Raw genomic sequence first — 20,909 nt, 5'->3', positions numbered from 1 at the left:
TGCACTCAAATCCTTTTATTTTGTCTCAAGTGGATGTAGATGAAGCTAAATAAAATGAACAACTCTATTCCATAAAATTTTAAAATAGTCAATGAATCTACAACAGTTTAGTCAAATATACATAAATAAAATTCCTCTAAAACAAAATTTAAGAACAAGTTAAACTTGGATAAAATTAACATCACATTCCAGTGAAAATAAAATTAGAAAGTGATTAAAAAAAATACAGAAAAATGGAAAATCACAGTAGTATTGAAAACAAAGAGCATTCCATAAGAAAAGTTAATACCCTAAATGGAATTAAGGCGAAATGAAATATGACTACAATCAATTACATGTCAACAGAAAATATTAAAATGCTATGAAATCCATAGAGTAGAAACAGCTTTTCGTAGTTCTATCGATACGAAAGAGTAAAACCCACTAGATGTGATCATTAAATTACTTTAGCTTGATAAATTTACATTGAAGCGACTCAGCTTCTAGCAAACACTCTTTTACTTGAAGGTCACTTTAAAGAAAATAAATCACTTCTGATCACATGACCTTAGAGTGTGATACAAACAACACAACAAACGCACGAGTTTTGCAATGATTTGTACGAAGTGTTAGTGTTGTTTCACAAAATGCAGCATTTAAATGTTTCTTTTGCTTTACACATAAAATTTTGATATATTAAAAAAATCACCATAAAACACAGATCCTTCATTGCAGTGCAATAGACACTCATGTGCAAACACATTCAAATGTTAGAAGAGGAAATACTACTACAGCGTAGCACCCGTAGTTGGTGTTATTGATGGCGATATCACTTCCATGGCCTCCTAAGCCGCCCGCTCTCCCTCGAGGAAATTGAGGATGGCTGGCGGCTGCTGCGAATGCTGATCGCTTTGGACAAACTACTGCATGTGGACAGCCGACTGGACGTACGACCTTAAGTAATGACACAAACAAAATGTATCAACAGTAGAATCCATCTTATTTTCACTCATGACTCGAACATTATATCCAATCATATTAAGTAATGTGAATGCATTATGTTTGATTGTGATTGTATTATTCATCTTTAGCATAAACCATTTTAAAGCAAATCTGAGTTTGTAATAGTGTTAAAATAAATTGTATTAGAGTATTTTATGATATTATTACATTAGAATGAAGGAGAATCTAATGCCTAGTCTTCCCAAAACACGAGAAAACCGGCACAGAAAGAACCGACTCATGTTAGAGCATTTTAATGTTTGATTTGTGGAGTGTTCCTTACTGCTGCCCGTCATTGAGATGTTCTCCAGCTGGCCTTCAATCATAGCGAGTTCGTCTGCCGTAAACCTCCATCTTTGTCCCGCCGGCTGTATCAAGGGCGGCGGTGGAGGGTGGACGTATTTCCGCGACTTGGATGGCAACATGGGGGGCAGGCAGGAAGCGGGTATGGTACCTGTCGTCATGCCCTCTGGGAATTTGTGCGCAACCACTTTTAGACCTGGAAAAGCACAAGATACCCTAATGATGTTGCTCATCCTACAGTGGCGAGAAGGGGGATGTAGTCACCCAATACCTTACCTCCGCTGAGCAAAAAGAGGTTCTCAAAACCCCGCTGGCACATGTTTGTCGCCGCCTGAATAGCGATGCGCTCATCTTCATCGTACACGATGATGATTTTACCCTCAGCGTTTTTCTTTATTCATGCAACGTCAAAGATCAAACTGCATATTTGCTTCTGTTCACATTACGGAATAGGAATGGAGTATCAAGAACGTGTTAAAGGATACATATTCCAGCACTTCTTTGGTGTAAGGATTCATTGTCCGGGACAGCATGGCGATGGGAAAACTGTTAGCTGAAAAGATAGAAAATGAACATCATATTAGGATGCAATTTTGTTTCCAAGTTTGAAATCCTTTGTTGAATTGTTGTGGCTATTTTGGATATTGTGGATGAATTATTTGAGTATGAAACTCGTTGTAAGGTGCCTCTGAACAAAATGCATTATAATTATAATGAAAGGCATTTACCGGAGATAATGTGGCACTGGTCGTAAAGGTCACGGTCACGGACGTCCAGCAGCAGGTAGGGGCAATCTTTGTAGGGCTTTTCAACGTCCATGCCTGCATCTGCATCAGCTGCCTTTGTTTGGTCGCCATTCACATTCAGCTCGCCTATTCCGTTTATGACCCTGCCATGAAAGTCAATTATTTCTTACAATTCTCATCATTAACACAGTAAGGTCAATAATAAGGTCCTTCCTCATTTAATCATACAGATGTTTGTTTGATACTCCACCTGTTGATGAAATGCTGTTACCTTAACAATGACGAAGTACGGCTCTTCTGTGGATGTTTTGCCTTATTCTTGGTCTCTGGGGAGCCATTAATGTGCGCTGCCTCTGGGTCTGCTTTAGCTGCCACCATGCTGCTGTCACCACTGCCCCCCTCTGTTTGAGTCATTTGGCTTTTTATCATTACAGCAATAGTTATTCAATCATATTGATTGGGCTATTTCACTTACCGTGAAGGCCGTGACATGAATCACCACTGACACACTCATTGAGGTTTGATACTGACGCAACTTGAAGAACCTGAAGGGACGAACAAAGTTTAACATTGACACTGATTAGACCAGGGCTCAAGTCTGGCCCTATCCGGCCTGTTTTCCCTGCCTCCCATGAATCAAATGATTAGCTGACCAGATAGCTCTGCAGAAGCCCGATAACAACCCATCCCCCCAGGTATTAATAAACCATAAACGTAATAAAAAACTTTAGAGCATAATCATATTAGATTTGAGTCTTTTCACACTTTAATGTCAAAACGTCTCACCAACTCTGCAAATGTTGTCGCTTTAAAGCGCTTGAAGATTTCGCCTTTGTTGAACTTGTAGTCTAGGGGAAAAAAAACACTTAGATTTATTATTTGACTGTTTATGTGTCAAACAAGCGCACGGTTATCAAATGATACCCCCTCACTTACGCTGCTTAATTTCCTCAAGGCGCTCCATGTACTTAGTCAGGCTGACCCCTGTTTTTAAAACACAGCACACTAACTTGGCACAGGTCAAGTGATGTTAAATGATTTATAATAAATATAAATATTAGCAATTAGGACCTACCAGTATCAATTTTGGTTTTGATGTGTTGATACTTTGCATTCTTTGGTATCCGCTTTCTCATGTACTGTGACATGAGGACAGTCAAGACAAGTTCATCAATTAGAGATCATTCCAAAACAGTACGTTTTGTCATTTACATACACTTTGTTCCATGGTGGCCTTGATTCCAAGAGCGGTGTGGTTGCCATGACAACAAAATTCCAAGCTACAGCTAACCAGCTAGTTAGCCTTGTTCCGTCTGTTTTACCTCGAGTTTATATTGCTAGGTTAATACAGGTGCCACAAACACCACACTAATATTAAACAAACACCCGAAAAAGGTCAATGTGATAAAAAAATTACCTGATCGCCGCCGATGCCTCGGTACATCTTTCAACCGAGTGACGATACCAAACACGTCGATTCCACGTTTAAAATCCAAATGTGCAAATAATGAAGAAAGATCACAACTTGATAGCGAGGTTGACTTCCAAGACAACAATTTTAACTCAAATCAGATGCCTTTATTTTTTTGTTTTCCTCTTGTATCGTGCACAGACCGAGCTAATCAATAGTCTGCTTGCACTGAAATGGAAAAAGAGGCAGAGAAACTACAAGGCGGACGTCGGCGTGATGACAAGAAAAACGTGTTTTTAAGGCAATATTTGAATGCAAGTGTCCGTGGCGTGGCAACGACAACCCTTACGTCATCATAAACATTACATCAATGCCATAAGTTTCCCTCCACAGAAACGTCACGTTACGAGATATTAACGTCATGCATTTTACATCCGGGCGGAGACACTTCGCAAATTGACAATCTTGGGATGATAAAAAAAGTTTAATTAGGCATTCAACCACTTGTGTAAAGTGTGTAGTTACGGATATACATACATAAAACATACATAGATAATAGAAACAGAAAGAAATAATATCTGTAGTCTTTTATATTGGAATTAGATCATTGTAATTTCCATAGAGCATGATGATCAATTATAATAAAATTCTTAGTTTGTTATAGTTAATAAGTATATGATTGTTAAAAGGATAGTGTACATTACGGTTGCATTTTTTTACGATTTGGCGAAAAGGGGACACTGAATGTGCTTTGTGTAACTTGGGCAATGATGTAATTGCAATGATAAATTACCAATCGATTGGCACATTGTGATACGAAGTGACACAATACGACATTCAGTCTCCAATACATTCCGTCGATATATTTTGAGAAATATTATACTACTACATTATTACCTGTTGATTTTCTTTTTCAATTTTTCTTACGGACGCCATGTTTCGTTGTGACGTTAACGCGTAAAAGTCACGCGCATGCGTAATTCCCGTTTGAAGGAGCTGTAGCCAGAGGTAATGGATATTAGAAGGATGGCTGTGGCGAGCCGTTGAAGTAAGTCGATTGACCGTACGGCTATCATCTTCATTTCTTTCAAATCTGGCAACCCTGATTACAAACGACAATACTGTACGTCGGGGCTTGCCAAGTACCCGGAAGAACGCTTTACATCATGTGCAAATGACGAAAGGAATACATCAATTTCGCTCGTGTTTAACTTGATGATAAACTGTGTCGTCATTAATTCACTTACACCATACACTTGTCATTATACGTTAAATCATTTTTTGTATTACATTTTTATACTAGAGCATAACTGGCATTGCAACTGCTCACCTTCGCTGCAATGGGCTCATCTTCTGAATCGCACTATGTAGAATGCATTGTGTTAATGCACAAATGAGAGCATCATTTCTTGTTTTTTTTTAGTTTACTTTATTTATTATTTTAGCTTGTCAAGTTTTTCATCGCCGAATCTGCGCTTGACTACTCTTGTCTGGAAGCCTGCCGGAAAGCGCTATGTTTGAATGCCATGGAGGAAACGTTCTACTCCAAAACATTTAGCATCAAATCACTCAAAAAACATCCACATTCAGGATGGCCTCCCCGCTGGTGAGTAAAACTTCTATTTTGGTTTAAGAACATGATTAGGAATGAATGGATCGTTTGCATTGTTACAAAATTAGCAATACTACTACATATTTCTGCTGGATCTTTTGCATTGCTACAAAATTAGCAATACTAAAGGCTGATTGATGCACTTTTCCAATAGTAGTTCCAACAATGGCATACGTGAAATAAGATATAAAATGCATCTCTGACACCACTACAGGATGATCCCAGCATGGAGAGAATGTTTAGAGGACATAAAGATAGCATCACCTGTTTGGATTTCAATCCAACATCCAAATTGCTTGGTAAGTAACCAGATTTACCTTGTTCCATCTCCTAGTCTGAAAGCTTGGCCTGGCCTCAATGCGCGGTTGGGAAACTACCAGTCGATTTGGCATGTAGGCAGTAAGATTTGATCCACTTGTTGAACTGTAGTACAAAATTTGATGTGGGACTCGCCAAACAGCGCCACCGTGCGTCCAAACATGATTATTACTAGATCTTGGCGCAAATAAAGTTTGAGCACCCCTGTTTTAGGCATTAAGTACATTACAACGGAAAAAAACATCGCCCTCAACGAACTTTTGGAACAGTTTTTAATGTAAACCAACTTTTCCAAAACAAAATGAAATTATTCACAGATAATATCAAAATTAGCATTTCACATGCAGCAAAAGTTGCAAATAAAATTTGAACTACGTCAAGTTGACAGATGAAACTGATTAAGCTCTTATAAAATAATGGTTAAAGTTTGAATTGTGCAAGATCAAGTGATTTTCTGACTAAGATTGACTGTACATATAAATATAAAGTTTCTGTACTCTTTCTATGTCAGCATCAGGCTCCATGGATAACAGTTTGATGATCTGGAACCTGGCAGCTAAGGGGAAGTGCTTGCGCTTTGTCAACCATCAGGATGTTGTCACAGGTGTGCAGTTCTGTCCTATTGGAAACCTGGTGGCAACCTCGTCTAAGGACAGGATGGTGAGGCTGTGGAAACCGTCCTTGTAAGTTGCCAACAACCAAAGTGTATTTGAGTGATCCGTCTTGCAAAGTCTTTGTTATATTTTAGATCTCATGATATTTCACAATTCAATTCAATAGTTTTGTGTTTCAGAAAAGGCGAGTCGACAGTGTTCAAGGCACACACGGCACCTGTTCGAAGTGTGGGGTTCTCCTACGATGGCGCGAAGCTGGTGACCGCGTCCGACGACAAGTCAGTGAAGATTTGGAGCGTCGGCCGGCGATGCTTCCTCTACTCGCTCAACCAGCACACCAACTGGGTGCGCTGTGCCAGGTATTTGGTCATGCTTATAGCTCCAAAGTCCTATATAAGATGCTAATGGAGCATTTCTACCTGTAGATTTTCACGAGACAACCGCCTCGTGGTGTCCTGTGGGGATGACCGCACTGTCAGGCTGTGGGACACATCCAGCAAAAATTGCATCAATTGCTTCACTGACTCATGCGGGTATTTTTTCTTTCTGAATCAGGATGTTGCTGTGTCTCTTCTGCCTCTTCCCATACTTTTCTACTTTCTAGATCCGCAACTTATGTGGACTTTAACACGAGAAGCACATGTATAGCATCGTCGGGAGCAGATAGAAGTCTTAAAATTTGGGACATACGCACCAATAAGCTCATTCAGCATTATGAAGGTAATCAAGAAGCATATACGAAGCTTAGGGCCGCTGTTCATTTAGTCAAATGTTTGCTTTGTAGTTCACAAAGCAAGTGTCAACGGCTTTTCATTCCACCCATCCGATAACTATCTAATCAGCGGCTCCAGTGATGGCACTATTAAAATCCTGGACCTGCTGGAGGGGCGCCTTATCTACACGCTACATGGGCATAAGGTTTGTTTAATTTAATACGTTTGAGGGCACCTTGTTGAGGTGAAATTTGCCGTATTGCATTGTGGTGTCAGCAGGAAATCTCTCCAACACCCAACTTTACCCCAATAATAAGTGGTGATAAAAACAAATAATTGGCAAGTAAATGAAAAGGGTGACTGTTGAAAGACCTTGATGGCATCTAGAGGCTGTTTGATGGCAGTGCTACAAAGGCCTTTAAAGTTTTAATATCAATAACTGAGGAGGATGACAATAGATAGAGATGGCGATGGTAAGTTTAGTATTGCATTGCATATATTTATATGTATATCTAGCACAAGTTACTTCGTTTGCCAAAATCATTACAAAAAAATTAAAAATACTTTTTTTTTAATGTTTTGTATTTTTAGGGGGCCGTTCTGACTGTGGCCTTTGCTCCGTCTGGAGACCTTTTTGCTTCTGGGGGTAGCGATTCACAGGTTAGTTCAGAGATATTTTTTTTACAATGGAAAACATGGTGTTATCTCTCGCAATGCAGTGCTGATGTCAGCATCAAATATTAATGTTACTGTAAACTGCATCGTTAGTGATAAAATATTGACACACTAGCATCAAATATCCATATAGTATAATGTAGTAGTGGTTAGATTAGACATCGTGAAACTTTATGACCAATTTGTTAAATTGTTAGTTACTTTTTTTTTAATCACATCGCTATCATTAGATATTACTCTCAGAAATTGTAATGCTGTATATTACTATATTACTCCTTCAAGAAAGTAATTAGTTATATCCATAACATGTCTCAAAAACGATAAAGGATATAAAAATGCATGTACAATATTCTACTACTACTTTACTTTAATAATACAGTCCTTGTTTTTCCTCTTCTGTCAACCAGGTGATGTTGTGGAAGACCAATTTTGGCACCAAATCATACAGAGAGTTTCTGGAGCAGCACAGTCAGCGGACTAGATTCTCACCCTACCAGAATGATCAAGACTTTCCCTCAGATATTCAGGTGGCTTTTGTCCCTTATTACCATTTCTCAGCATTCAAAAAATGAATCTGCATGACTTTTTGTTCATATTCACAGATAACTCCTGGGGTGACGGACACACAATCAAAGAAGCCAAAGATTGTTGAAATGCAAGAAGCCCGTGACCTAGTGAGTTACATATTTATTGTTGTTATAGTTTACAATTTTAATTTAAAATGAAGCATCGATTCTTCTGCGTATTACTTCTATTCCAAATAAGAAAAAAACAAAAATATTAGCATTTTTTATCCTCCCCAAATAATGATTAATAGAGTTATTTTATTTAGGGCTAAACATATTGACTTGGTATTTACACTGTTTTGCTATGGCCTTTTGAGCAATGTTTAGGGTTGTTTTAATGCATGTGTTACCAGTTATGGCCGCTACATGGTACTGCAGCCTAGTCTTAGCTTTTGGACACTGCACTCCAAAAATCACTTTCCATTTTCTCTTGCCAGCCACTCTTAATGTAGTATAGTGCGTAGAAACAAGCAATGACCAGGTTCCAAAGTCACCTACTCAGGGGATTTGGACAAACAATAGACCGGTCGCCAGTCAACCACAAAACACATTTTGACAAACAATGCGCTGATTGCCAACCAAAGTCATCCAACATGCAGAAAAACAAAATTGTAACTCCTGTTCAGACTCAAGGACAGGTTTAATGGTTCATTCATATGATGATATAACATCATCTTTATATATGTATCTGAGTGTGTGTTGTGGCCTACTTGTGTCAATGAATTGCCCGCGGCTGCAGTATGGGAGGATGCCATGAATGGAATAAGCCAAGTGGAAGTCATTACAAGAGGTCGTCTTGATTGACATAAGTAGCCACTGTCATCCCACCAATAGCAAAGCACTTTTGTGGCCTTGTAATCAGGCGCTGCTTGTATTTTCTGATTGCCTTTTGGAATGTCATTATGGTACTACTTCTGGAATGTCATTATGGTACTACTTTAGGTGATTTTTTTTTTTTTACCTGTAACTGAAGATCTGGCTCTAGATCATGTCCAAATTTGCAGTGATTACTGTATCACCTATGTTAACAACACTAGAGAGCATTTCGTGTTTGCCATGTCTGGCTACCAATACAATCTTGATAAATGCAACTCACCACTGCCGACCATTTTTGTTTGTTCATTTGTGGACTTCCGTTGGCTGCAGAGTCTGAAACAGTTTTAGTTTTTTTTTTTTAACAATAGTATATGTTCTCCGTTGACTTATGAAAACTCCATCTCTGGCCTGCCTTTGGTTTTAGACCAGGTTATTGCTTGAATTGACATTATGTGACCTGGCGTTGACTGCTAACCATCCTGCCATCTGTCTCCACTGATGACTAGTTTTTTGATTGTTATAGATAATTTAAAAAAAAAACATCTTTGGGTTAGTCTCACTCTATCCATTTGTATTGAATGGTTTGTTATCTGGAATATCCACTCTACTCTTGTTCCGTCTACCCACTCATCTCCCTCCTCCTCTTCCGAATGCTTCTCTGGCGCATGTGAAGGCATGTGCTGGGCGAGTGAGAAGCGGAGAGGGAGATGGAGAGAAGTGGAGATCACTGGAGGAGAGCAGCAGTGGGTGTTGGACAGGCTGTTGGGGGTGGGATGCTTTGAGGAGTGCACGTGCCGGTGCCCCGGGACCCTCAGGGCCCGCCACTGTGTTCTAAAAATAGAAAAGCCAGAGTATGTTTGTCACCCACTCACTGCAAGCAACCTAGCGTAGTAAACCTGTTCACCACTTTTGGCGCTGTTAATGCATCATACAACTATCATGAAATGTCTGTATATTTGGTCGACTTTTGGTGATTCCTTAGTCATGTTGTTAGTAACATGATTCTAGGCAAACCTGTCGGCTTACTGGGAGTACTTTTCTTTAGAAACTAACCATAGTAACAAAATATTGTATAATATTTGTAAACCGTGCATTAAATGAGGAGGTCATTTTTTTGTTTTGAGACATTGCGCTTTTTTCCTAAAATATGAGTTTTTGTGGTCAACCATTGACTTTGTCCATTTTGGGACCTCCTGTATACTTTTCATCCTTGAAAACACACCTCCATCACCAGGAGCCTTTTAGTCACACTCCATGCCTCAGAGTGCTTTCCTTTTTGCCCCGCCTCCATGTTTCGCTCTAATGGTTCCCAGCAAATGGTGGGGAATGGGGACGGGGGGTGCATAAGTCGCCCAAGGAGGGTACGTGGGCGGGAGATTCGGCTACTTGCAGTTCCGCTGCTGTCGGCGTTGACCCCTTTATAGTCTTTTTGGATGTAGAAAATGTTCAAATGTTATTCTTTAGCATACCCTCCACCAGTATGAAACAACTCTTCTTTCAAGTGATTATTCAATTGCATGGAGAGCACCTGATTGTTGTTGAATAATATTCCCCCGAGGTACCATGAAAATGTTTATTAGCTTGAAAAATTCCAGGTCAGTCACAGCTTGCCAGTGAATGAGAATAAAACACTCTTTGCTCTGGAGAAGATAAAAGCTTCAAAGTAGATATAATTTCTTGCAAAATACCCCTAAAATAGTTTATTGGGCTGCTGTGTGTCATTATTACTTTTTTTTAATGGCCGTGGGTGATTTGTGTTGATAAAATATACAATTTTGTACATATTTAAGTTGAAATAGTGTTTTCTGGTCAACTTTTGGGATTATAAACTACTTTGTACCCATAAACAACATTTTGTTGTCAACTGCTCCATTGCTCCATGCCTTTTTAATATTGAATTAAAATGGCAAGATATTAACATTCCCCTTTCCTAGAGTATCTTCCCTTTAACACAACTCCCGGTCATTCATGCTGCAGTCTTTGTGTGCATGTGTGCGTTAAAGTGGTGATTAGGTGACAACCGAGAGAGTGTGATTGAGTTACCGGACATTGTCTTGTGTTTCACCTCCGACGCCTGGTGTGACGCCAGAGTGTGCCGACCGGGTGTCCTCTAGCCAGCTATATCCTTTGCGGTCATTTGTCCTCTAGCATTGTGTGTCCACGGTGGAATTCCGATCCCTCAGTTAGAACTCGCACAATTGCACACGCATCGCAGCACCTCGTGTGGAGTTTCCTGCGCAAAGAGGATGCTGGGAGATTGAATTGCGCCAGGGGTTTAGTTTCCATATTTAGATAGTGTAGAGGAGAGCCGGAGTGACACGTTGTGGCAGAAAGGAGCTAAAGATAGCAAAATCTCCAAGGGGATGGAAGGAAGGGGAGATTCTTCCTTACATTAGGTCTAGGACCGAAAAAGACTTAAAGTCTTTTGGCATGTAGTATTAAATGACCATAGGGATATCCCTACCACTTTTTCCCCACTTGAGTCTAGACCCTTGCAATATAACGGTTTTTCTATATCATAGACACAGGATGTTGTCGATAAGTCTATCAAACAATGCAATCGTTTATATATTATACCGTTATTTTTATCTTCAAGCTCTTGAGGGAATCGTCCTCTGTCCGTCCTTTGCATAAGTTATTTCATCTAAACTCTTTTGGCCTTTTGCTTGTGTTTATGCAACACACTTTTTATACAGGGAGGAATTGTAGGGGTGCTGTCTTTGAAATGTTTTATGCTTGGCTTTGTTCATTCAGGAAATTCTCATTACACAAAGAATCTTTTTTTCTTTACCCTTTCAAGGTTTCAAATTGGCAAATAAGCATGTTTAAGCCTGTTATTGCAGCTCATTAGCTTGAAATGTCGCTTCCTAATCATAATTGTTTCATAATTGGGGTCCAATGGCAATGAATGAAGCCTTTGGATATCTCACAGGTTTGTTTGAAGGAAAATTATGGTCGTATCGAAAAAAATTGCATTATTCAATAATGTTTGTAGCTAAACGTAAGCCATTTTAAGGAAATGTTTTTACATAATTTTACTAAAAGTAGTGTTTTAAGTGCACCTGTAACGCGTAATGGCACTTTCAAATACTCTAGCCATTAGTAGTTCCAGTAATTTCCCTGAAGTTCTCACCCTCAGTCTTTACATGTTTTGTTTTTATGTTGGTGTTCGTAGGAGTTAAAGGCCCCCATGTAAGCTGCTTAAGCGATGGCTGCTCAACCAGTATGTGTGGGAACGTGGCAAAGTTTACAGCAGCAAATACGTATAGTGTCTAAGAGGCTAACCCAATGGCCGCATTATCTTCTTGTACGACAATCAACAATCAGCCCAGAGCTTATTCTCAATGGAAATTAGTTTCTCACAGGTTCTTTGCGCTCCTTTTGGTATTAGCTCCAGTGCTAAAGCGGCTTAGGACCCACTTGCGTTTTTGTGGGCGCGTGCACGTGCACCATTGCAGCTCAATATAATCTTCTGCATCTACATTGTTGAACAGTGCTTGCTCATATCCAGAAAAAGGGGGGCAGCACCTGCGGTACTTGGCAAGTTTTGAATACCGTAAATTTCCCAAGAATTCACAGCACCCCCCCCTGTTAATGACTTGTATGACTGAAGGTTTTGTACCGTGGCTTTAGCGTGGGGTCATTGTGGACTCACTCAATGGTGCTGTTAATTCTATGTGTGCCCTACAACTGACTGGCAAGCAGTTTAAGGTGTTGTCCTCTTTGTGCATGAAGGTCAGTTGGGATAGGCTTCATTGACCCTGACAAGGATAAGCAGTGTATAAATGGATGAATGAGTTGCATGTTCTGTGGTACAAATATCCCATAATGAAATATGAAAATATATAAACAAATGTTTTTTTAAAAAACTTTATCTTTACCCAATTATAATCATTTCTCTGACAAATCAAAGTGGAAGGATTTCAAGTTGGCTCTTGCATCTGTTGTTTTTTCTGAAAGTGGCCTTCAGAGAACAATGCTTGCACACCCCCTATTTAGTGGTACAAAAGAGGAACAAAGCTAAAACACTTGATTATAAATGGCAGGCTGTGGGATGCTAATAGCAGGTGGTCAAAGTAGAGACGAGAGCACCCAGCATGTCCGCCATAGGCATGGACGGCGGTGTGCTTGACAGACAGAGCGATGGGGGGATTTGAGACCATGCTGTGACTTTGGCCTTCACAGCACAATGTGGGGGTGTCAAGATAGCTTAGATCCTGTACCCCTCTGGGCTGTGACAGCCACAGGTGGGCTTTGTCATAAAGGCTCTTGGTATACTAAAATGTAGTTCATGAACCTTCACAAATACAATAGGACTGCAAGATTGTATCACTATAGCCAAAAAAGTGGGATTTTTTGGGGGGGATTATTCTTAAATTATAATTTGACAATAGGAATTATTGATGAAAATAAAGCACAATTTATTCAGAACTATGGCACTTTGATATAACGTTAAAAAAAAAGTATGAATCCAATTAGTCAATTGTGCTATGTCAGTGTGACATTTTTTTTTGTGCTCTTAAAGTAGTCGCTCTGGGATGTTTGTTTTAAAGAAGGTGTGTAATTTGCTAAATCCACATGGCATGCGCTCTGCCGGCCAGAAAGCTAAGATTAACAACCGAGTATTGTGTCCAAAAGCTGATTACTCAAGTGGCAAAGGGCTGATCGGGCCAATTTTTCATGTCAAAGCATCTCTCCTTGTGCACTGTGGGCGGCAAATGTATTCAATGAGTGGTGCTGTGCTGCTCACAGTGAGAGCTGCATCAATCAATGTGGGGAAGAGGAAGTAGTTTCAGTGCTTGTGCAAACTTGAAACTTCAACGGGGGCACATCCATGTAACAGGGATCCATCTTTTGGCTTCCTATACAAACAAACAAATTAGCTTTCAGTTGTTAAACCCTGGATTTGCCCGCCTAATCTCCAACCAAAAATCGCCGCCCGAAAACAGTGTAGTATTTCGATTCTTTTTAAATTTCCTTGACAAAATTTCTAAGAGGTATTAAGAATGGGTTTCTAGCGTTTTCATTAGTTTTCATTCTTCCTTGTGTTTAGAGTTGAAAGCAACACACATAACTTTCCAAATATGGAGTGCTATAGCACCTATTTGTCGCGCAATGTTTATTTCTAAATGCTTCCTATGTGAAAAGTAGAATTCCTTTTTTTTTTTTTTTTTTTACAAAAGACACACCCGATAAATTTACTTCTGCTTAGTCCTACATTTTCTACCTCCATATTTCCATCTGTGTGTGTGAAAATGTGAATTATGAGGGTAAATCTTACTTACTAAGGAGCTTTAAAATGGGCTAATCCCTCACCAAGCCACAATGACGCTTATTCACTTCCTGGATATGAAAGGATTCGCCTCCGCTTGCCGGGAAAGAAACGGTGAGAGGTGGGAAAATAATTCATGAAAAAACAACAGCAGAAGAGGTTGGGGAGTGACTAAACGTGTCAGCGTAGGCCTCGTTTCTGACTGACGTATTTTCTGTAAAAGGCCACGGTGTGATGACTTGTCACATAATGCACAGAAAAAAAAATACAAAGGTTTCCATCAGAACTATGATTTCAGCTGTACCATTTTAGTGTTTTGCTACTTTGACATTTTTGGTAAGAGGGAAATTTGTGATCTTGTTCGGAAAACATGAGATAAATCTAAATGTTAAAGATGGATGTCAGCAGATCTTGTGAAACATCCGTTTCTACTCCTAATTCCGGTGCGTGTCGAAAAGATTGTCACCACAACAAAAATCTTTAAACAACACATTTCTCGGAATCAGTAGGCTTTAACTATGTTGTCATATTCCTTTTACAGCATAATAGTGTGATCGTGTAACATGACTTTGACCTGAATTAGTGCCGTGTGTCACCAGCAAAGAGAAAACGGGAAGTGTTATTTCGTCAGTCACCTTTAAATACAATTAAAATGAGGAACCAGAGTAGATAAACCACTGAACCATGGAAAAAGAAGGAACTGAAAGTTCCTCATTTTTGCAGTGTCCACATAAGTTTCATGGTGGTGCTTTCGACAAGTTGAGTCAGGTGGTTAGATTACGCCACTTTTCCAGTTTCAATTGCCCAAGTTGTCTGCTACTTTAACACATTATTAAACTGATTTAAAATTGAAACTGTTTTGAAGGGACATCTGTCAATGCTATTTCACTTACACTGGACAAAATCATTAAAATGGTCAAATAGTGAAATTTTAATTTGACCAAATGGCTTTGTTTGTTTTTTTTTTTTAAATTGGCGGTTTATAAATTTGAGGTTAACACACCAAGGGTAGATTTTCTACAATTTGTTGCCAGGCATTCACAAGATACTTTGTGTTTGAGTGTGTTTTTAAGGTCATTGTTGTGTAAAGGTAATCTAAAATTGGCTGCAGTGTTGAATAAGTGTTTGAGAATAAAATCTATTTTAAAATATAAAAACGCTAGTGCAGCTGCCGCTTGTAATTGTTTTGTTATAGGAAGGGCTCTTCTGTTATTGTGTTGCTTTGAAGAAGATGAGAGTCGTGATGGTGAATGGTCCTTATCCACTCTGCTGAGATAATTTAGGGATGCTAAAATCATCTTATTATCATTAAAGCTACACTGTAAAGCAAGTGAGGCTGTGAAGGGCTGTTGTGTTTTCTAGCAGAGGCAAAATTACAATATTTGATTAAAAAAAAGGACTGAGAATTCAATTGTTGACGGCAATCATAAATGTGATGTAAGAAGTAGCAGTATTTCACATGATGTGCTTTTTCCTATAGGATTTTAGAATACTAAAATTGTTAGTTTATTATTTAGCTCAACGGGCAGCCTGATAATACAAGTGAAGCTGCGGTTGCTTTTAAAGAAGGAAGCTCCACCTGCTTATGTAAGAATGTCGAGCCAGGGATGAGTCATGGTCATGGGATGCTGAGGGTTGTCCTTATGCTAAAAGCAACTGTGCCATGACGTTGGACCAAAACAAGAAACGAAAGAATAGCAGCAGCGTGCCAACACACCTTTTTTGATATATAACATCAATTTGAAGTAAAGTCAACAATGCTTTTGCAATGTCAGGATGTACAGGACAGATACTGAGACTTCAGATGTTGTTGTTGTAATTTACACATTAACTTTTTACTCCAACAAAACATTCTGGAAAAATCCGCAGAAGAAATTTAGAAGTTAAAAAGTGAGTTGTGCAAAAGTAGATAGAAGGGCCCAATGGAATTAGGAGTGGGCAATATAGCTTCAAAATTATACGACAATATTTCAAGATAACTTGCAATAGCAGCCTTTGATAAGGGGGCTCCCATAGACACCCTTATTCAACGAGGCATTACTTGCATATTACTGCAGCCTAAAAACTGCAGTATTTCATAAAATATCACCACCAAAAGTACACCGGAAATATCAGCAATGATATGATATAGTACTTCAATAAATGGCAGGATATTACATTATATTCCCTGAAGAGGGTCATGCCCAAGGCCATGTTAATGGCAGCTCACGGATTATTCCAGTCTGAGACATTTTCCCACTGGAACATCCTTTGACTTTGGATGTGTTGGGATGGGAATCACATGTTCTGTGTGTTTTTTTTTTTTAATCAGCACCTGGCACACGTACCGTGTGTCATTATTTCAGATTTTCTTACATGTTTTCAACGCTGCTCATGAATGATTGTACAAAAATTCCCTTTACATTATCGAGTAAAGTACGAAAATATAATTTGTACTTATCACTTTGCTGGTCACTAATATTTTGTCACATGAATGCAATGCTTGACCACAAAAACATGTCTAATGAGATTAGACATAGATGTAATTGTCCTTCATTACTGGAATGGGTAAAAAGATCTTTCCTGTTTTAGAAGTGAACGCCTTTTTACCGTTAAACTCAGTAGGTCAAAGTTTAGTGCAGCAATTGAACAAACAAGTTTTTTGTGCTCAGGGATACAGGATGTTTACCATCCTGATGATGACCGTGACAATGCTGCCCCAACCAGCCCCTGCCAAAGGCCATCTGTTTTGTGTGTGTATTTGTATAATTTGAGCTTCTATTGATCCGTAAGATTGATTTTCCTGTAAAAATTTAATGGTATACAAAAAAAAAGTATTTAAGCACACTCATTTTATGGCTATTAACCACAAAAAAGTGGAATTCAGAATAAAATACTGACTAGAAAAGTAGCCATTTTGCCATAAAGTGGAATGGTCGACCAGAAACGTTTAACTAGGAAAAGTGCGTCTTATCTAATGGGAATGTGTCAAACTGAAAAAAAGATCAAGAAATGTAAAGATTCACCAAGCAAACATTATATTTTTTTCCACAAAAAGTTGTCATTTAGCTTTAGAATACGAATATTGACCACAGAAATCAGCCTTTTTTCTAAATGACACGCCACCATTCAGCCATGACCAGGCCTTGGCACGGATATTTGTGTGTGTGTGTGTGTGTGTGCTTGTGTGTATGTGTGTGTCATTGAAAAGCCGCCAAGCAGGATGTTTTGGTTTGAGCGTGGGCGGATGTCGCTGAGATAGACGAGCGGATGTCGACTTCCTTTAAAAAAAAAAAAAAAGAAGAAGTAAGAGCCGCACCTCTGGCAGACATTTAGTTTGTTTAGACGGCATACACTCTTACATGGTTTGTGGGTGGCGCATCTCCTGCAGGTGCTTTGTCTTCCTGCGCCTCCGGGCGTGGCGCCCCAGCAAACACAGCTTGCAGTCTTTGCACGATACAATCATCAAAAGCCAGCCACCTGACTTCCTGTGTGTCAGGGCATCAAAGCATGTTGGTAATTATCTACTTCAAGTCGATAAGTATCAACATGCGCACGTTGTTAAGGAAGTTGTTTTCTTTCACAAGATTTTTTTTTTGTCTTCAGTTAGTCAGACGTTGACATTTATCACCATGATAATACTCGTGTTTAATCGGCGTTAAAGATCTTTAAAGGTCATAGGTGTCATTGATGGTTTGGTAAATGACACAATTTAACATTTTCAACAACTCTCGATACAATTTCGATTCCCATTTTGTTTTTTTTTTAAACCTCAAAGATAACTTCACTTGTCTTATCATTCAAACCTATGACAGTTATTACAGAAAGTGACCTCATGGCTGAGGACATAAGCATTCAACTGTGATCATTGAAAAGTAACATCATATTCAAAATAGATTCCTTTCCATTTTGAATATCGTCCACAGCTGTGGGATCAAACGATTTATTAGCATGTGGGTTTGGATTAGTCGGGCTCTCTGCTCCGATATAGTGGAGCTGTTTGATGTCACCTCAACAGCCCTTTTTTATGATTAACTGCTGATTAATTCTATTCCAAAATCGTTTTTCACATCTTTTTGGGGGGCTTGAATAATACTTTTTCTGGTCAGTATTGACATTTTTTTATGTGATTGAGTAGTAACTATATTTATGCTCCGAAATGCAATATTTGCAATACTTTTGCATTTGCAACTTGTCCGGCCAGCCACTGTATGTGTTTGTAAACAATTTTACCTTTTAACACCCCGTATTTGTTTATGTTAACCTGAACTGATGCCATCCTTTTCATGGCTCTTAATTAACACAAAGGGTAATCAGTGGGGTCCTGGTGATTGGCGCTCAGTGCGTCCTGCTTATCTACCTCTAGAATGGGCTTGATTGCGACCACTCTTCCTGTATGGGCCGAATCGAGGGGGTCTGGATGCACTCAGTGTAAATGAGTTTAGCAGATGTCAACCAGATGTGCTGCTGAGCAGGGGGAGATGAAAAAGACATTGGCGGCCAGAGACAGAGTCAGCTTTGTTCACCTCTGTTGAATACCTTCTATCTTCCCCTTCTCTTCATGTGTCTCCACACTCCTCCTCCGCTCCTTCCATCATTAACGGCTCTTTGAAGCCAGGACAGGAAGAGCGCCGGAATTGATAGGTCTATGCGTTAAATCTGGAATGTGTGACACCCTCCTCTTGCTTCCTTCCTTTCTATGAGTGTGTGTGGGTGTGATAATTGTGTAGTGGACAGTCATTCCCAATTCCTGGGACAAATACTTTTGGTTCAAAACAATGCAACTTCGTGGGAATTTTTGTTTGTTTTGTTTTGCCAAAATACAGCTTTCTGGTTTTGAAATTATTTTTATTTTTTGTCTTTACCGAGGAACTATAAAAATGCATGCCTTGCAAGATTTTGGGTCTTTGTAGGATAAATGTCTTGTGGTCATCAATTGTATTTGCATGTCTTGTTGCTTAGTGTTAACTAACAGTCATCCTAGATGGCCATTTTTGTGACCAATGTAAGTTTGAGCTTAATCATTCTATTGTTTTAATTGTCTTGGAAATATGTTGTAAATATTATGTAATCTAATGACTATGTATTCTCTACAGCACTCTGGCAACATCATTGACATCCCCGACAGTCCGTCTTCTGTCACTACCCCCAGAGATGCTGAAGATTTGCCAAAAGAAGATGCCAAACGCAAGGGAGGTCGAGGGAAGCTACAAAAGGACAAGGGCAAAAAAAAAACAAAAGACAAAAAAAAGATTAGCAAAAAAAAACAGGACGATGCCAAGGCACAAGAGACCCCGGAAGAAGTCCCACCACCGCAACCAACGCAACCAATTGAACCCGTGCAACCCATGCAACCAATGGCCCCACCGGTAGACATGCAACCATCACCTGTTCTGAACTCCATCTTGCAGCACATGGTCAAGCAACTGGAAGTGCTTACACAGGTATGTCAGGACTGATAAAAACACGGGTTCAGACTTTCCTCTGTGGAGTGTGCATGTTCTCCTCGGGCTTGCGTGGGTTTTCTCTGTGTACTCCGGTTTTTCGTCCGACATCCTAACAACGTGTCACCTGCTCCTCTATATAATTTCTTTTCTGTAATGCAGGCAACAAGATGCTAATTTTGTGAATGTATTTTCCCCCTTCAGACCCTTTCTATGTTAGAAGAACGTCTCAGCCTGACCGAAGACAAAGTCCATGATTGTCTCAGCCAATCCAGACCACAGAGCCAGACGCCACGTCCTGGGGAACCCGATAAGTAGAGCAAACCCAGATGAAGTACTTTAGTGCCTACATGCATGCACCTTGATCCTCAGTCGCGTGAAAAATAATTCCCGGCTCCCCTGGTCTCGAACAGAACGGGGTGTTACTCCGACATTGTGTGGAAAACAACTAGGCTGCCAAATGAATCCACCAATGACAAAGTGGATAAAATGGATGTCGATTTTTGTTGTTTTGTTTTTAATTTTTTTTAAGCAAGCCATTTTAATGCAATATGAATTCAAATAAAATATTTTTTGCCGCAATTTCCCTCGGCACTGATGACATCAAAAGGGAAGAAGGCGGAGTATGAGTATGTAAACAAGTGGTAGTACAAACTTGGCGACTTTACCAGTTGGAATAGAAAGTTGAAATCAGCCCTTAACTCCCTCAAAACTAATTTGAAATTGCCACCCTGGCATGAGACCCCATTTCTAAATTGAAATTGTGACCGTGGCTTGAGACCCTATCCACTGTGAGCCTTATCCTACCCTTAAATCTTAAACCATAGTTTGACATCTAAAACTCCAAGATATGCTCACAATAGTAACGTGTAGTATACGTATATGCAACGCCCTGTTGATTTTATGGGCTTAGAAAATAGTTTTCCGGGCCTCCAGTTTATTTCCTATCTCTGCCAATAGTCGTCTCGATTTTATGAGGAACGACAAGGTGAATGGGAGGAAGCCTTAAGAAGCTTAAGGTGTCCATTGGGCCATTGATCATCCTGACCAAAAGCCTTCCGAGAGCACTTCCTGCTTTTGCCGCGGGGCCTCGTGGACGGCTTCTCACACGGCCGATCCTTCGAAGCCTCTTAACGCCGCTCTTTGGCTTAAGCCTGTCACTCGTGCATCAAAGTGACGGACCCACAAGGCCTGTCACTGCAGCGAGTGACTTGAATGTGCAAGCATTTTTTCCTCTTTTTGATTCTATAGGATGTTCATTTTGGTATTTTTTTGATTATCTGCTGTATATGATGTGGTAACTGTCTTTCCATTATTTCAAGATAAATAAGTATTTTTTTTAATTAATCTTTATTCATTGAATTTACCTCAATTAACATAGTTTTTACATTGAGCCAAAGACCTCTGACATCACAAAAGATCACAGCATTTTTTGAAAGGACATTTCAGAGGCGATTAG

General features: G+C 39.6%; 2 protein-coding genes across 7 annotated transcripts; one reads left to right on the top strand and one right to left on the bottom strand.

The window, feature by feature from the left end:
- cep41 (centrosomal protein 41) lies at positions 1 to 4,482 on the bottom strand. Of its 6 annotated transcripts, none has more exons than XM_077737671.1 (12): positions 4,339 to 4,431; positions 3,448 to 3,669; positions 3,106 to 3,169; positions 2,967 to 3,035; positions 2,817 to 2,878; positions 2,506 to 2,575; positions 2,302 to 2,431; positions 2,013 to 2,173; positions 1,770 to 1,837; positions 1,561 to 1,675; positions 1,265 to 1,480; positions 1 to 933 (listed from the first exon to the last, which is right to left on the bottom strand). In XM_077737671.1, the coding sequence occupies exons 2-12, from the start codon at positions 3,472 to 3,474 to the stop codon at positions 809 to 811; spliced, it is 1,107 nt and encodes a 368-aa protein (XP_077593797.1). In that variant the 5' UTR covers positions 3,475 to 3,669; positions 4,339 to 4,431; the 3' UTR covers positions 1 to 808. The 6 variants fall into 6 exon arrangements, with proteins under 6 accessions (XP_077593797.1, XP_077593814.1, XP_077593829.1 ...); XM_077737688.1 differs by lacking the exon at positions 4,339 to 4,431 and adding an exon at positions 3,247 to 3,352 and having other exon boundaries at positions 3,448 to 4,322; XM_077737703.1 differs by lacking the exon at positions 4,339 to 4,431 and adding an exon at positions 3,247 to 3,352 and having other exon boundaries at positions 2,967 to 3,014; positions 3,448 to 4,321.
- Positions 4,359 to 20,032, top strand: poc1b (POC1 centriolar protein B). Its single transcript, XM_077737606.1, has 13 exons — positions 4,359 to 4,489; positions 4,887 to 5,047; positions 5,268 to 5,352; positions 5,883 to 6,054; positions 6,165 to 6,344; positions 6,411 to 6,518; positions 6,590 to 6,705; positions 6,770 to 6,903; positions 7,290 to 7,358; positions 7,781 to 7,900; positions 7,976 to 8,047; positions 19,103 to 19,450; positions 19,655 to 20,032. The coding sequence occupies exons 2-13, from the start codon at positions 5,033 to 5,035 to the stop codon at positions 19,766 to 19,768; spliced, it is 1,533 nt and encodes a 510-aa protein (XP_077593732.1). The 5' UTR covers positions 4,359 to 4,489; positions 4,887 to 5,032; the 3' UTR covers positions 19,769 to 20,032.
- The last annotated feature ends 877 nt before the right edge of the window (positions 20,033 to 20,909 follow it).

Source organism: Stigmatopora nigra, chromosome 2 (assembly GCF_051989575.1).
Source record: "Stigmatopora nigra isolate UIUO_SnigA chromosome 2, RoL_Snig_1.1, whole genome shotgun sequence".
NCBI lineage: Eukaryota > Metazoa > Chordata > Actinopteri > Syngnathiformes > Syngnathidae > Stigmatopora > Stigmatopora nigra.
Note: the sequence above shows the minus strand (reverse complement) of the source record. Positions and strands in the feature narration are given on the sequence as shown.